The following is a 15,848-nucleotide window of genomic DNA, read 5'->3' on the forward strand; positions in this document are numbered from 1 at the left end:
GTCAAACTGCATCTGGCCCATGTCCTCCTCAGCCTGTGCAAAACCATCTGGCTGATCGGACTTGGCTGGGAGCTGGAGAATAGTCTCTATGGCTTCCTCTGTGACCAGAATTTGCTTTCCCCTCAGGTTCATTGCATCAAGGGTAGTAAGGTAGTAGTTGCAATAGAATTCCTTGATCCAAGATGCATTGACCTCTGTCAGTGGTCTCTCCAAAAAGAACCAGCCCCTTTGCTTGATTTGCTCAGTAGTATACTGCTGGAGGGCTTCTGGAATCTTCAAGGTACGTTCCAGGTATAGATTTCTGGAGTTTGCAAAAGCCGGGGGCGCTGAACGCCAGAACAGGCATGGTTCTGGCGTTCAACGCCAGAAATAGCACACAAATGGGCGTTGAACGCCCAAAATGGCCACCAGCCTGGCGATGAATGCCCAGAGTTGGGTACAAAGGCATTTTTACACACCTAATGGGTGCAAGGATGTAAATCCTTGAACACCTCAGGATCTGTGGACCCCACAAGATCCCCACCTACCTCCACTCACTTCTTCTCACCACTCTCTTTCAGTGCACTTGCTGGTCAGTTGTATCGAAGTTGTGACAAATTATGAATGTGTAATCACGATTACGCGTACCAAGTTGCTCACGTGCCAGGAATAGTTTGAGCCTGGACATCACAATTTCGTGCACCAGAGGGCTGCACGACTGATAGGGTTCACGGGCTGGGGGGTTATATTTTCGAATCCACGCGGCCGCGTGGGGCACGCGATCGTGTGGCTGGGATGAGAATGGGAGTGACGCGATCGCGTGGAGTGCGCGATCACATAAGAGGGGAGAAAGAAGGTTGACGCGATCGCATGGGTCGCGCGATCGCGTCGCTGGAATTCGTGCTAAACGCACGACTCCAGCGCCGTTTCAGCGCAACTCTCTGTCTTCTTTTGGGGTGATGTGCAATCCATGCGATGCGATCGCGTCGCTCACGCGGTCGCGTGGGATTGATATTGTACATGTGACGCGATCGCATGGGGCATGCGATCGCGTGGGCCAATTTGTGCGAAACGCACAAGGGCCGCACGATTCCAGCCCAACTTTCTGTTCGTTGGATCCTTACGCCGATATATATATCACGCGGCCGCGTGGGTCACGCGGTCGCATGGGTGGTGTCTTTCGCGATATGACGCGATTGCATGGGGCATGCGGTCGCGCCATGCAACCACTCTTTTTTTATGCATGAAAAGTGCAGAATGCAATGACTATCATGGATGCTTATGCATGATTCTAGGTTTAATAAATTAAAAAGAAAAAGGGAAAATGAAAGCAATTAACAAGAAATAAATTGAAAAAGAAGCGACCATACCATGGTGGGTTGTCTCCCACCTAGCACTTTTAGTTAAAGTCCTTAAGTTGGACATTGGAAGAGTATCCTGTTATGGTGGCTTGTGTTTAAATTCGTCCAAAAATCTCCACCAGTGCTTGAAATGCCAATATCCTCCGGGGTCCCAAACTAGCCATGTAAAGCTCCTGCGCAGCTTTAAACAGATATCCAGCCTCCCGGGATGACGAATGTCAGAACATAATCCATGATCCCAAGCTGTGTTTTTTGATCCACCTCCGTTTTGATTTGTAAGTTTCCATTCGAGCGGGTTAAAAAGTAGAATCTCATCGTGGTGACCAAACGTCCTCCGTGATCCATGCAATTGAGCACGATACCAATCCGTGTACTTCGAGGTGAAGCATTGAACTTTATTGAACCGGGTGCACCAGCTCTGAATACGAGCCATTTCCCTCTTACTCTTAAAGCCGCAGAGATCTTTGAAGCTTGTATTGGGTGGTAACGGCCTTGGGATAGGTGTTTTTAGTGGTTCTGCAAGTTCCGTTTTCTTGTGCTCTTCTGTGAATTCTTCCACTTCCTTGAAAAGATCTTCAATTGTATCTGTATCCTGGTCAATGTCTTCTATGTCTTCCTCATCGCTCGAGTCATAGATTGGAAGTTGAGAGAAATCTACCTCCGCATCATCTTCATATTCACTTGGGGAAGATTCTTCGATCTTAGAGAATTCACTTGCGGATGCAAGTTCATCACTAGGAGCACTAGACTTGTGACTATCATCATCAAGGGAATTTGCTTCTTGGATTATTCCGTCTGATTCTTCGTAACCGACTTGCCTTGGAGATTGTACGGTATCCTCCTTAGCATAAACTGTGGCATCTTGGACGGAGTTTTTCTCAATTCTGGCTTCCCAAGGAAGTTCAGCATCGCCTAGATCTTCAACCAACTCTTCTTCTTGAACAATGACAGCTTCTTCCATTTGTTCTAGTACGAATTCATTCTCTGTCTTGTCCACTGGAGTCTCTAGTATTTCCTTCATACTACGCTCTTCATCAGGCTGTCCACATGGAGCTGTGGTTGATCCTTGTATATTTGAGCGCCTAGTGACCTATTGAATTAGCGCTTGCTCCAGTTGTTGAATGGTTGTTTGAAATTTAATCATTGTTTCTTTCAGGCGGTCCTTTGCTTCGCGGTTTGCCAGACTTGGACATGATACAAAGGAAAGTGGTGATGATTGGGAATGATTGGATTGGTATTGGGGTAAGGAAAAGAACCAAACTCAAAGCGAGAGGGGTGAGAGTTCATAGTAGCAAATAAAGATAAAAAGGGAAAACAACAATAATTAAACAAGCAAAAGAAAAATATTTACAATAACCAATAATAAGGAACACGTTAGCAATTCCCCGGAAACGGCGCCATTTTGACTCGGGTTTTCTACCAGTAAAGAAATTCATAGAAACGGTTGCGTTGTAGATATAGTTTCTAAACCGGCAAAAATCTCTTCGTACAAACGTGTTGGGTGTCACAAGTAACAAACCCCTTTAAAAATTGTTAACCGAGTATTCGAACCTCGGGTCGTCTTCTCAAGGAACTGTGAGGAAGTATGTTCTTATTATTGGTTATAAGGGTTGTAATCAGGGTTTAGAAGGTGAGAAGCAAGCAATTTAAATGACGAGTGAATTAAACGGCAATTAAAGATAAATAATAACTGTAAAGCAACTTTTAGCAAGGTAGAGAAATTAGAGGTCCAACATAGTTATCTCTCTCAACAATAATGAAAGTTGAATCTAAACTCCACTTGATCAACCTTTACCAGAGCAAAGGAAAATCAAGGGACTAATTAAGTTGACCTTTGAATCCTAATTATTTCCTAAAAGAAGGTTGGGATTATTTAAGTTCAGCTCAATTAGCAAGATAACGATTATCAATTATGTTGAGTTTAATAACTGTTGAGTTACTAAATTCTTAACCAGAACTAAAAGAAAAGAAGAAGTAAAATTGCTGGAATAATAATAAAAATATCCTTAGATGGAAAGCAATGATAACTTAAGTCAAAGAGAACAATCATAAACTGAAAATACCTCAAATATCATTAATTCAAATAACTGTCTGTAACACGGAAGAATTCTTAGATCAAATTATAATAATCAATTCAAATGTTGGAATAAATAAATAGAAGTAAAAACTAAAAGAACATTAAACCTGGATCCAGAGTTACTCTTAAAACAAGAAGAAATCCTAAATCCTAAAAGAGAGAGAGAAGATCTCCCTCTCTACTAAATCTAAATCATTGAAAAGTGAAAATATGCGAGCTCTCTTTGAATGGAAGCATTCCCACACTTTATAACCTCTGGTCTATGCTGTCTGTACTTGGATCTGGCTAAAAAGGGCTTCAGAATTCGCTGGGGGCGTATTCTGTAATTTCTGATGTGTGGCCTCTGTCACGCGTCCGCGTGGGTCACGCGGACGCGTCATTTGGAGCTTTTCCTTTCCACGCGGTCGCGTCAATCATGCAACCGCGTCATGTGCGCTCTACTCAAGGCGCGCGGTCGCGTCAGTCATACGGCCGCGTCGCTGCTGATTCGTGCTTGGCACGCGATCGCGTCATCCATGTGATCGCATGAACACCAATTTCTTTAAAGCTCCGTTTTGCTTCCTCCTTCCATTCTAGCATGTTTCCTTTTTCATCCTTTAAGTCGTTCAGCCTTAGAAAATCTGAAACTACTCAACACACTAATCACGGCATCGAATGGAAGTAAAGGTAATTAAAATAATTAATTTTTAAAGCTTAGAAAACATGTTTTTCATTATATGACATAATAAGGAAGGGAAAGTAAAACTATGCAATTAATGTGAATAAGTATGTGAAGAGTTGAATAAATCACTCTAATTAAGCACAAAAGAACTCATGAAATATGGGTTTATCAGCCTCGGACGTGGACCCTGGCCATATAATGCCGGATAAAATGAGGCAAGTACAGGTCCTTACCCTCCAGCACACACCAGAGGAGGGTGATCATGGCAGCCGGGATCTCAGTCTCATGAGTACTCGGCATCACATAATTGCTCAAGATCTGATGCCATAGCCGAGCCTCATCATTCAAGTACACTCTCTTGATCCCTCTAGGCATAGTGGTGTCCTGACCCATCTCCCAAGGAACAGCAGGGTCGAGAGCTATCCGTGCCTTCACAGCATCCCAATCAAACCGCATCTGGCCCATGTCCTCCTCAGCCTGTGCATAACCATCTGGCTGATCGGACTTGGCTGGGAGCTGGAGAACGGTCTCTATGGCCTCCTCAGTGACCAGAATTTGCTTTTCCCTCAGGTTCACTGCATCTAGGGTAGTAAGGTAGTAGTTGCAATAGGATTCCTGTGAAGTTCTTCTCCCGCCATGAGGAATCGTGCATTAGAGCAATGATGGACTGGGAGGAATCTCCTCGCTTGCGCTTGCCAGTAGCCTTGCCTTTGCCTTTCCTTTGTGAGGCAGATATCCTGAAAAATAGAAAACCAGGAAATGGATAAAATAGGAAAGCAAATAGGCAATTTAAACAAAGGAAACTCAAAGCGGTAAGGGAGAAATAGAATAAGGAAAATGAGTAATTGAAATGTGATTGAATTAATGTTAAATGGAAAGAAAAAAAATCAATATGCCATAGTGAGAAAGTTAGAGGAAGTGAAAGTGATCAGAAAAGAGATCAAAAGGGTTAGTATGGTAAAAATAAATTAGTAAATTAAAATTAGTGAGTTAGGAAATTAAGTGGCATAGAAAAAATTCCATATAACAAGGATTCACAGGTAAGAATAGAAGTACTCATAATCGAATAAAGAAAACAGGGTGATGCTGATTCGAATAGAAATAAAGAAATCAGAAATTGGAATCAGTGAATCACAAATGCAGGTTATGAACCAGGAAATCAAAGAGGATAAGAAAGTGGCCCTAGCATTCATGAAATGGTTTGGGGTAAGCAGAGTAAAACAGAGTTGCCAAACCAAAACAAGAATGAAAACAATTTTCAAAAAATTTGGGCAACATTCCGGCTAAAATTGGATTGTCCCGGAAAATAAACAGCAATCATATCAGGTCATATGAATTAAAAGAAAGCAAGCTGCATGTACAGAGATATAAAATAAACATAAAAACTCAATGTAAACAGCAGCAACATACAAGAAAGCAGCATATGAATCATGATTATAGCAGCAACAGATTTGCACATAGGATAAAACAGAAGTAAGAACAGTGCAAGGAAAAAGACCTAGATCCACTAACCACAGCCTAAGCTACCTAACAACCTAAAAATCCACTACAACATGCAAGTCTAGCTATCCTAATCATGAACATAAACGAAAAAAAAATACAGAAAAGTGACAAACGAATAGAAAGGGTTGCGTGTTGCGGAACCTGGTAAGCGGAAGGGGTGGAATAGGGAAGAAGGTGGCTACGACGGCGGTGGTTGTTGCTGGCTGAAGGGGGTGGGTGGCGGAGAGGGGGGCGCGGCTGGATGGCCGGCGGTGGCTGGGCGGTGCTCGCGGAGGTGGCTGTGGTGGAAAGGGGAGGAGAGAGGAAGAAGGAAGAAGAGAGAAGGGGAGCTGCGTGGGGCACGCGGTCGCGTGGTTGGGGTGAAAATGGGGGAGACGCGATCGCGTGGGGCGCGCGATCGCATGAGAGGGGGGAAAAGAGGGGTGACGCGATCGCGTGGGTTGCGCGATCGCGTCACTGGAATTCGTGCTAAACGCACGACTCCAGCGCCGTTTCGGCGCAACTCTCTGTCTCCTTTTGGGGTGATATGCAATCCATGCGACGCGATCGCGTCGCTCACGCGGTTGCGTGGGATTGGTATTGGGTAAGTGACGCGATCGCATGGGGCATGCGATCGCGTAGGCCAATTTGTGCGAAACGCACAAGAGCTGCACGATTCCAGCCCAACTTTCTGTTCGTGGATCCTTACGCCGATATATATATCACGCGGCCGCGTGGGTCACGCGGCCGCGTGGGTCACGCAGTCGCATGGGTGGTGTTTTTCGCGATATGACGCGATCGCATGGGGCATGCGGTCGCGTCGTGCAACCCCTTTTTTTTTTTAACTGAAAAATGCAGGATGCAGTGATTAACATGAATGCTATGCATGATTCCAGGTTAATGTTAAAATAAAAAAAAGGGTAAATTGAAAACAATAAAGAGCAAACCATATTCAAGTGAATAAGTGAAATTATAAGTTAAGGATTGTACCCACTTGAAGCTTGTATTAGGTGGTAATGGCCTTGGGATAGGTGTTTTTGGTGGTTCTGCAAGTTCCGTTTCCTTGTGCTCTTCTGTGAATTCTTCCACTTCCTTGCAAAAATCTTCAATTGTATCTGTATCCTGGTCAAAGTCTTCTATGTCTTCCTCATCACTCGAGTCATAGATTGCAGGTTGAGAGAAATCTACCTCCGCATCATCTTTATATTCACTTGGAGAAAATTCTTCGATCTCAGAGAATTCACTTGCAGACGCAAGTTCATCACTAGGAGAACTAGACTTGTGACTATCATCATCAAGGAAATTTGCTTCTTGGATTATTCCGTCTGATTCTTCATAAACGACTTGCCTTGGAGATTGTACGGTATCCTCCTTAGCATCAACTGTAGCATCTTGGACGGAGTTTTCCTCAATTCTGGATTCCCAAGGAAGTTCAGCATCTCCTAGATCTTCAACCAACTCTTCTTCTTGAACAATGACAGCTTCTTCCACTTGTTCTAGTACGAATTCATTCTCTGTCTTGTCCACTGGAGTCTCTAGTATTTCTTTCATGCTACGCTCTTCATCGGGCTGTCCACATGGAGCTGTGGTTGATCCTTGTATATTTGAGCACCTAGTGGCCCATTGAATTATTGCTTGCTCCAGTTGTTGAATGGTTGTTTGAAATTTAATTACTGTTTCTTTTAGGCGATCCTCTACTTCGCGGTTTGCCGGACTTGGACATGATACAAAAGAAAGTGGTGATGATTGGAAACGATTGGATTGGTATTGGGGTAAGGAAGGATCATATGATGGCGAATGGTGAAGAGAAGGTTGTGAGTGTGGTGGTTCGAGGTTATGTTGAAAGGATGGTTCATATGCACGGGGTGGGGCTTGTTGGTAGTTACAAGGTTGTCCACCATGTCTTTCAGCTGGGTATGCACGGTAGAATGGTCTTTGTCCAGGATATCTCGGAGGGTGTTGCTGCCAAAAGGGTTGATTAGATCCTCTTGGTTCCATCCATCCTTGATTGGTCTGACCTTGATGCACATTACTGCTGTAACTTCTATTTCCTTTAACAATATTAGAACCAAACTCAAAGCGAGAGGGGTGAGAGTTCATAGTAGCAAATAAAGATAAAAAGGAAAAACAAAAATAAATAAACATGCAAAAGAAAAATATTTACAATAACCAATAATAAGGCACACGTTAGCAGTTCCCCGGCAACGGCGCCATTTTGACGATCGTGATTTCTGCCAGTAAAGAATGTCATAAAAATAGTCACGTTGTAGATATAGTCTCTAAACCGACAAAAATCCCTTTCGTACAAATGTTTTGGGTGTCACAAGTAATAAACCCCTTAAAAATTGTTAACCGAGTATTCAAACCTCGGGTCGTCTTCTCAAGGAATTGCGAGGAAGTATGTTCTTATTATTGGTTATAAAGGTTGTAATCGGGGTTTAGAAGGTGAGAAGCAAGTAATTTAAATGACGAGTGAATTAAATGGCAATTAAAAATAAATAATAACTGTAAAACAACTTTTGGCAAGATAAGAGAAATTAGAAGTCCAATTTAGTTATCCCTCTCAACAATAATGAAAGTTGTATCTTAATTCCACTTAGTTAACCTATGAAGCAAAGGTAAGTCAAGGGACTAATTAGTTTGACCTTCGAATCCTATTTATTTCCTAGGAAAAAGTTGGGATTATTGAAGTTCAGATCAATTAGCAAGATAACGATTTTCAATTATGCTGAGTTCGATAATGTTGAGTCACTAATTTCTTAACCAAGACCAAAAGGGGAAAAAGTAAATTGCTGGAATAATAAAAGTGTCCTTAGATGGGAAGCAATGGCAACTTAAATCAAAGAGAACAATCATAAACTGAAAAATACCTTAAATATCATTAATTCAAATAGAAATCTGTAACATGGAATAATTCATAATTTAAATTATAATAATCAATTCAAATATTGGAATCAAATAAATAAAAGTAAAATTGAAATAAAAGAACATTAAAACCTGGATCCAGAGTTACTCCCAAAACAAGAAGAAGTCATAAATCCTAAGAGAGAGAGAGAATCTCTCTCTAAACTAAATCTAAATCATGAAACTAGAAATTGGCGAGCTCCCTCTGAATGGATGCATTCCTCCACTTTATAACCTCTAATCTATGCTTTCTGTACTTGGATCTGGGCCAAAAAGGGCTTCAGAAATTGCTGGGGGCATATTCTGTAAATTCTGATACGTGGCCTCTGTCACGCATCCGCGTGGGTCACGTGGTCGCGTCATCTGGAGCTTTTCCTTTCCACGCGATCGAGTCAGTCACGCGTCCACGTCGTGGGTGTTCTACTCAAGGCGTGCAGTCGCGTCAGTCATGCGGCCGCGTCGCTGCTTCTTTGCTTCTGGCACGCGATCGCGTCGTCCATGCGATCGCGTGGATACCAGTTTCCTTAAAGCTCCGTTTTGCCTTCTCCTTCCATTTTTGTATGTTTCCTTTTTTCATCCTTTAAGTCATTCAGCCTTAGGAAACCTGAAGCTACTCAACACACTAATCACGGCATCGAATGGAAATAAAGGTAATTAAAATAATTAATTTTTTTAAAGCTTAGGAAACATGTTTTTCACAATATGACATAATAAGGAAGGGAAAGTAAAACCATGCAATTAATGTGAATAAGTAGGTGAAGAGTTGAATAAATCACTCTAATTAAGCACAAAAGCACTCATGAAATATGGGTTTATCAATATCCTCATCTCTGACCCTTATCTGGTGGTATCCGGACCATAGATCAATCTTAGAAAATACACCAGCTCCCTGTAACTGGTCCATCAGGTCATCAATTCTTGGCAACGGGTATTTATTCTTCACATCAATCTTATTCAACTGCCGATAATCAACACATAAGTGTATACTCCTGTCTTTCTTCTTTACCAGTAACAATGGCACTCCCCACGGAGAAACACTCAGCCGGATAAAGTTTTTCCACAACAGATCTTCTAGCTGAGACTTCATCTCGGCCATTTCTAGAGATGACATCCTATAAGGAGCACTCGAGATTGGACCGGCCCCAGGCACCAACTCAATAGCGAATTCAACCTCTCGGTTAGGTAGAAATTCATCAATATCGTCCAGAAACGCCTCTGGAAACTCACACACAACTGGAATTTGCTCCAAGCTTTGATCATCACCCGAAACACCCGCAGTTAACAACATAATATCCTGACATTCAGCCCCAGAACAATTCACCATTATAGAATTCAAGTAATAACTATTCGCCACAACTGGCCCTTCTGTGTCTTCCGGCATAAAGCACACTGATTTTTCTGAACATTTGAGCAGAACATGGTTCTTGGATAACCAGTCCAACCCCAGAATGAGATCAAGACTAGTCATCGGAAGACAAATTAGATCATGCACAAATTCACGCTGTTGTATTCGAAATGGAACTTGTGGACATCCTAACCTAGTCACCATAGCCTCATGGGTAGCATTATACACCTTTAAATCATACCCCAGGATCACTATTTTCAATCCTAACTCATCAGTCTTTTCAAATGCAATAAATGAATGTGTTGCTCCAGAATCAAATAAGGCATTTAAAGTTTTACCGGCTATCTCACAGTTACCTCTAATAAGTGTCTCTGACCCCTCAGCACCTACCGCAGAAGTAGTATATACTCTCCCTGGCTACTGCACTCTGCCAATCTCATACTTCTTCTTCTCTGGGCAGTTATTGGCCAAGTGTCTGGGCTGTCCACAGAAATAACATACTCCAGTCCCAAACCTGCATGAAACTCATGGATGATACTTCCCACATCTGTGACAGCTCAAATCCTGCTGTGGCTGCTTTCCACACCTTCTTCCCTTACTAGTATTAGCATTCGGCCTCCTGAAGTTACCCTGCCACGAATTATTCTAAGGGACAAGGCCGCCACGCTTGAATTGTCTACCCCTTGGTGCAAAATTCCTCCCTGAGGTCTTCTGGAAAGGCATTCTCATACTTCCCTTCTCTGCTGCAGCCTTTCTCACACACTCCTCAGCTACCCTACTCTTGTTCACGAGTTCAGAGAATACCCTGATCTCCATAGGTGCAACAAAACTCAGAATGTCACTCCGAAGACCTCCCTCATACTTGATACATTTCCACTTAGCAAAATCCTCAGGAGCTCCTTGACAAATTTGTGAAAAATGACACAATTCCTCAAACCTGCCATTGTACTCAGTAACAGTCATCTGGCCTTGTTTAAGCTGAAGCAGTTCAAGTTCCTTAGCATTTCTGACTGAACTGGGAAAGTACTTCTTATAGAACTCTATTCGGAACAATCCAAGAAATTACAACTCCATCAGGCTGCATAATATGCCTCATGCCCTGCCACCAATGCTGAGCCTCGCCTTGTAGTTGATAAGTTCAAAACTCAACCCACTGCTCTTCAGGAATCTGTTAAGCCTGTAATGCTCGCTCTATAGCTTGAATCCAATTGTCGGCATCGGTAGGGTTTGAGGTTCCCCTGAAGGTCGGAGGATGAACCTTCAGAAAGGAGGAAAGCGTCATAGGACCCCCATCGCCGTTGTTGCCATTATTTCCATTGTTTATTTGGTTTCCCTGGGCTTTAGCTATCGCCTGTATAGCTGCAGCCATGTTCTCTAGGGCAGCCATAAAGTCTACAGGGTTAGGATTATTCCTTGTCACTTCAGGCATTACATTTCCTATTCTGCCTCTACCTCGCCCGCGTCCGCGTCTGCGAGTCGACATCTGGTCCCTATACACACCAAACAAGTGATATCAAGTTGATCAGTCTCAATATCGCAAGTCTAGTGCTTTAAGTCCCAAATGCATGCCCATGAACGTTTATGCCACATATATCAGTTAGATATCCTAATAGCACATAGACACATACACAGAGAATTTACAGAAGCATAGTCAGTTCGTCCTCAGGCTCTATAGAAACGAATTGCTCTGATACTATAATATAACACCCTACTACACAGAGCTTTACGCTTAAGTCGTAGAATAGAGGTAGTGTTCTGTTACGGACCTCTAATCAGAAAATACATACGTATAATAGTGGAAAAATATAATATACTAGGAGCCTTGAAAAACAGGTAAAGCAAAATCGTAAAATAAAAAGCGCAACGCTCAGGAAACGGAATTACTTGCGTGTTAAGAAACCTAAATATCATAGATAGAATAAGCAAAAGAGTGGATAGATAGCCAAAAATACAGCATAACTAGCTCCTAACTCAACCTGCGAAGCCAAGGCTGGCCGGAGAATATTTACATACATATACAAGTATCCCGAAATACCCAAAATACAGAAGTAAAATCTTAACTCTCCTTTAACCTCTATAAGGGACAAAATAATCATGTTTCTTGGAGAGAAATCTAAGTAGCTAAGTACATATATATAAACTGATAATCAAAAGAACAAGGACTACTCCGCTCCAAGAATCCAAACGCCTAGCGAGGAGCCTCTCGACCTGCATCTGAAAATAACAACACAGTATGGGGTGAGAATCGGAGGTTCTCAGTATGGTAAAGGTGTCACACATATAATATATAAGGTCATGGGAATACCAGAGGCAGTCCTAGAATGCCAACACCCAGTCACAAAGCTTAATTCTAGACGGAATCCATAAAAAGGGTAGGTATTCTACGGAATTCTAATCTTATCCACTTAAACTTAACTATAACACCGAACCGATCCACCTTTCCTCCGCTCCACCATCACCAATGATTTAGTAGAGACAAACAACCAAACAATTTCAAGCACAAATAGAAAACAGGTAGTGCATGTAGAAAATATAACAATTAGCATATTATATATTCAGTTTAGCAATCCCAAGTAATGCATAACAGACAAAACAAACAGAATGCACATGATGTATGCCTGTCCTAAGGTTGATGAGGCTCATCTGTCGGTTATCCAGCCAACCCGACATGTCCGAAAACCTTAGACTGTCCCTTGTCGCGCATCCCCACGAGTCTATGCATAGATTTCTCATTCATTCATCATTTATACAATCGTTCATTCATATATATCTTACTCAATGGGATACATCCATTCCCGATAATTTATACGTGCCCAGTCACCCTTACGACGTAAGGTCAACAGAGTATCGAGTTTCAACTTGGAACACGTAGTGGCAAGCCACGGTTCTTTTACCCAAGGAAACTCGTATCTCAGATATCATTAAATTCATAAGCCGCATAATATTCAAAATCATTCACATTCATCATATAATCATTCATCTTAGCCATAGCAACATATGTTCATTTACCCTTCACATCATTCTCTCATAATTCATCATGTTTACCCATTTCTTCATTCCCAAGTTACCTCAAATTCCTAACTTCAACTAATTACTAAGCTTACTAGTAAGATCTAGGATTAAAAGGATAAAAATAGAGGTTTAGAGGTTCGAAACCATGTTTGAATCATAAAAATACAAGTGTTGGAAAAATAGAGTATGTGCGGACGCACATAAGTGTGCGTGCGCACATCGGCCAGGAACTTCTTAGTGTGCGTGTGCCTCACCTGTGCGAGCGCTACCAGCAGTATACATGTCCTTCTGTGTGCGTGCACACCATGGCGTGCGTGCGCACCATGGCGTGCGTATGCTCGTTTTCTATAAAACACAAGGTGTGCGTGCGCACAAAGGCGTGCATACACACAAGTGAAGTTTTTGTTACCGCTGGGTGTGTGCGCACACCAGTGTGCCTAGGCACACACTAGAAATCCTGATTCTGCTGTACTTTAAAAATTTCAGTTTTTTTTGCACAAGATTTTTGGCGTCCATAACTTCCTCTACAGAATTCAGTTTTTCACAACATTTATACTGTTCTCAAGCTTATGAAACCCTCTTTTATTTGAAACAAATCTCATCTTCATCCAAATTTAGAGATTCGAGTTATGAACCACCAAAGTTCATTAAAAATCAATTTTTCCAAAAATTACCAAACCCCTATTTTTACGAAAATCTCATTCCATACCTGAACATTTCACAATTAAAGCATTACCAATACTCAATTCCACACCTTCCGTTCATTGTACAACACACCGCACCCAATATTCTTAATCATTCAATAACTTCCTACATATACACATACATCTTTACATTTCCTCAATCCAAATCAATGGCAAATATACTCATGCATATACATAATTCCCTTGTCACACATACCAACATATACACTTAACCCTTTTATTCAACAATTACCAATAATAAATACTCCACACCACTCTCATGAATGGCTCAACATTTACATCATGAATTACTAATTTATATCAAGTACACTAAATCAATCTCAATCAAAATCAATTGAATTCATCATCAAACACCAACACCACACTTTCAACAAAATCATCAATCACTACTCATTCTCAATATCATTTAATAAATCCATCAAAGTTACTAAACATTAATATAATTACACATTTCAACTTATCCTAGGGTCATCTAGCCTAAGTTTTCACAGAACATGATATATTAAATACGCGAAACCTAAACCATACCTTGGCCGATTTCCGCGTTGGTCCAAGGCAACACTTAAATCATACACATAGCCCCAAACTCACAAAACCATCAAGATCTTGGCGCCAATCCTTCGCCAAGCCTTCAAATGTCCACAATTCAATCCCAATACTTGTATATACACACCTAGTTCACACCTATCATACATATATGATTCAATATTTAGAATTCACATGCTCAAAACCAAGAATTGGCCAAGGCAAGAATTCTCACCGTACCCATGGACCAAGAGAGCCAAAATCCACAAGCTCCATAAGCTAATTTGAACCTACAATACCAAATTTGACAAAATCTCATTATAAAGACACAAATTTCGAAAGTCAAAAGGGGGTAGAGAATCTGAGGTTTGATTATGGCTTACTCGTAAAATTGATCTGATAGAAACGTAGAGCTCGACGCGCTGGACGCGTGGCCGCAAACGGTGCGGCGATCGGAGCTCGAACGAGGAAGTTATGGTGGATTAAGGTGGTGGTGAGGGTTAGGAAGCTCTCCTCTCCCCTTGGCTATTCAGCGTGTTTCTTTACTGAATGGGGAAGGAAATGGGCTTTTGTCCATTTAAGTGATGGGTCTGGTTAGGCCGACGGGCCCGGTTCAACCAGTTCAGCCCGTTTGACCCAATTTTGGTCCAAATTCTTTGAAATTAGTGTCAAAATTTTCGTTTTAAAGAGCTCTATCCTATTTTAATATTAGATTTAGATTTATAATTTATCTAATTAAAATTTAATTTATTGAGTAATTATTTACTAATTTTAACGGGATGGGTTGTGCGCCTGGCACCCCGCCTGCATGGTTTCAGCCCAACTCTCTGGTGTTCGTACCAGAGAGGGCCAGCATCAAATATGACGCGTGCGCGTCGGTCATGCGCACGTGGCAGGTAGAAATTTTTTTTTCAAAACAGAGGTAAATTCGCAAAATTGAAATGTATCACACACATGTAATGAAAGAAGGATAGCAAATAAAATAAAATAAAATAAAAATTATGGAAAAGGAAGATCATACCATGGTGGGTTGTCTCTCACCTAGCACTTTTAGTTAAAGTCCTTAAGTTGGACATTTGGTGAGCTCCTTGTCATGGTGGCTTGTGCTTGAACTCATCTTGAAACTTCCACCAACGCTTGGACTTCAGATAAGCTCCAACATTTCCAAATAAATTAACCAAGCCTTAATGAAGTTCTTCACAAGCTTTGAGCTCCCAAAGTTGATCCCTTGTATGCCGAGATCCCAAATCTTATTTCTACACCAGTCTTCAAGTTGATCATCTTTGTTCCAACCGGGTGGCAAGCAATCCGAATTCTCTATAAGGCATCCAAACAACTTTCTAGACCCAAGAAATCTAGCTCTACACCAACCTTTGCATTTAGACTTTGAGCATGCAACCATATTGAACCTTGCATGACAACTCCAACCACTAACCATCTCCCTTTTACTCTTAAAGCCACAAAGAGCTCTAAGTTGACCATCCATCTCAAGCAACCCATATTCAAGTGGGAAGGTAAAGGTTAAGGATAAGAATTTTATCCACTTGAATGTTGTGTTCGATGGTAATGGCTTGGGGAGGTATTTCCAATGATCTTGCAAGCTCCACTCCCTTGTGCTCTTCCTTGATAACTTCCACCTCTTGACATGCTTCCTTCACTGCAACCTCTTCCTTATCAAGTTCTTCTAATTTTTCTCCATCACTCAAGCCATAAGCTAGAGGTTGAGAAAAGTCTACCTCAACATCACTCTCGAATTCACTCGGAGAAGGTTTTTCAAACTCAAGGGGTTCAATTGCAG

At 41.7% G+C, this 15,848-nt stretch overlaps 1 protein-coding gene across 1 annotated transcript in view; it reads right to left on the reverse strand.

The window, feature by feature from the left end:
* The window catches only part of LOC107611368, a 30,237-nt gene extending 19,465 nt beyond the window's left edge, over positions 1–10,772 (reverse strand). Inside the window, exons 1-2 of the mRNA XM_016313304.1 lie at positions 10,541–10,772; positions 9,529–10,195 (exon numbers count right to left, since the gene is read on the reverse strand). Coding sequence (XP_016168790.1) covers positions 9,529–10,195; positions 10,541–10,772 — 899 coding nt within the window. The remainder of the gene's footprint in view (positions 1–9,528; positions 10,196–10,540) is intronic.

Source organism: Arachis ipaensis, chromosome B08 (assembly GCF_000816755.2).
Source record: "Arachis ipaensis cultivar K30076 chromosome B08, Araip1.1, whole genome shotgun sequence".
Taxonomy (NCBI): Eukaryota; Viridiplantae; Streptophyta; class Magnoliopsida; order Fabales; family Fabaceae; genus Arachis; species Arachis ipaensis.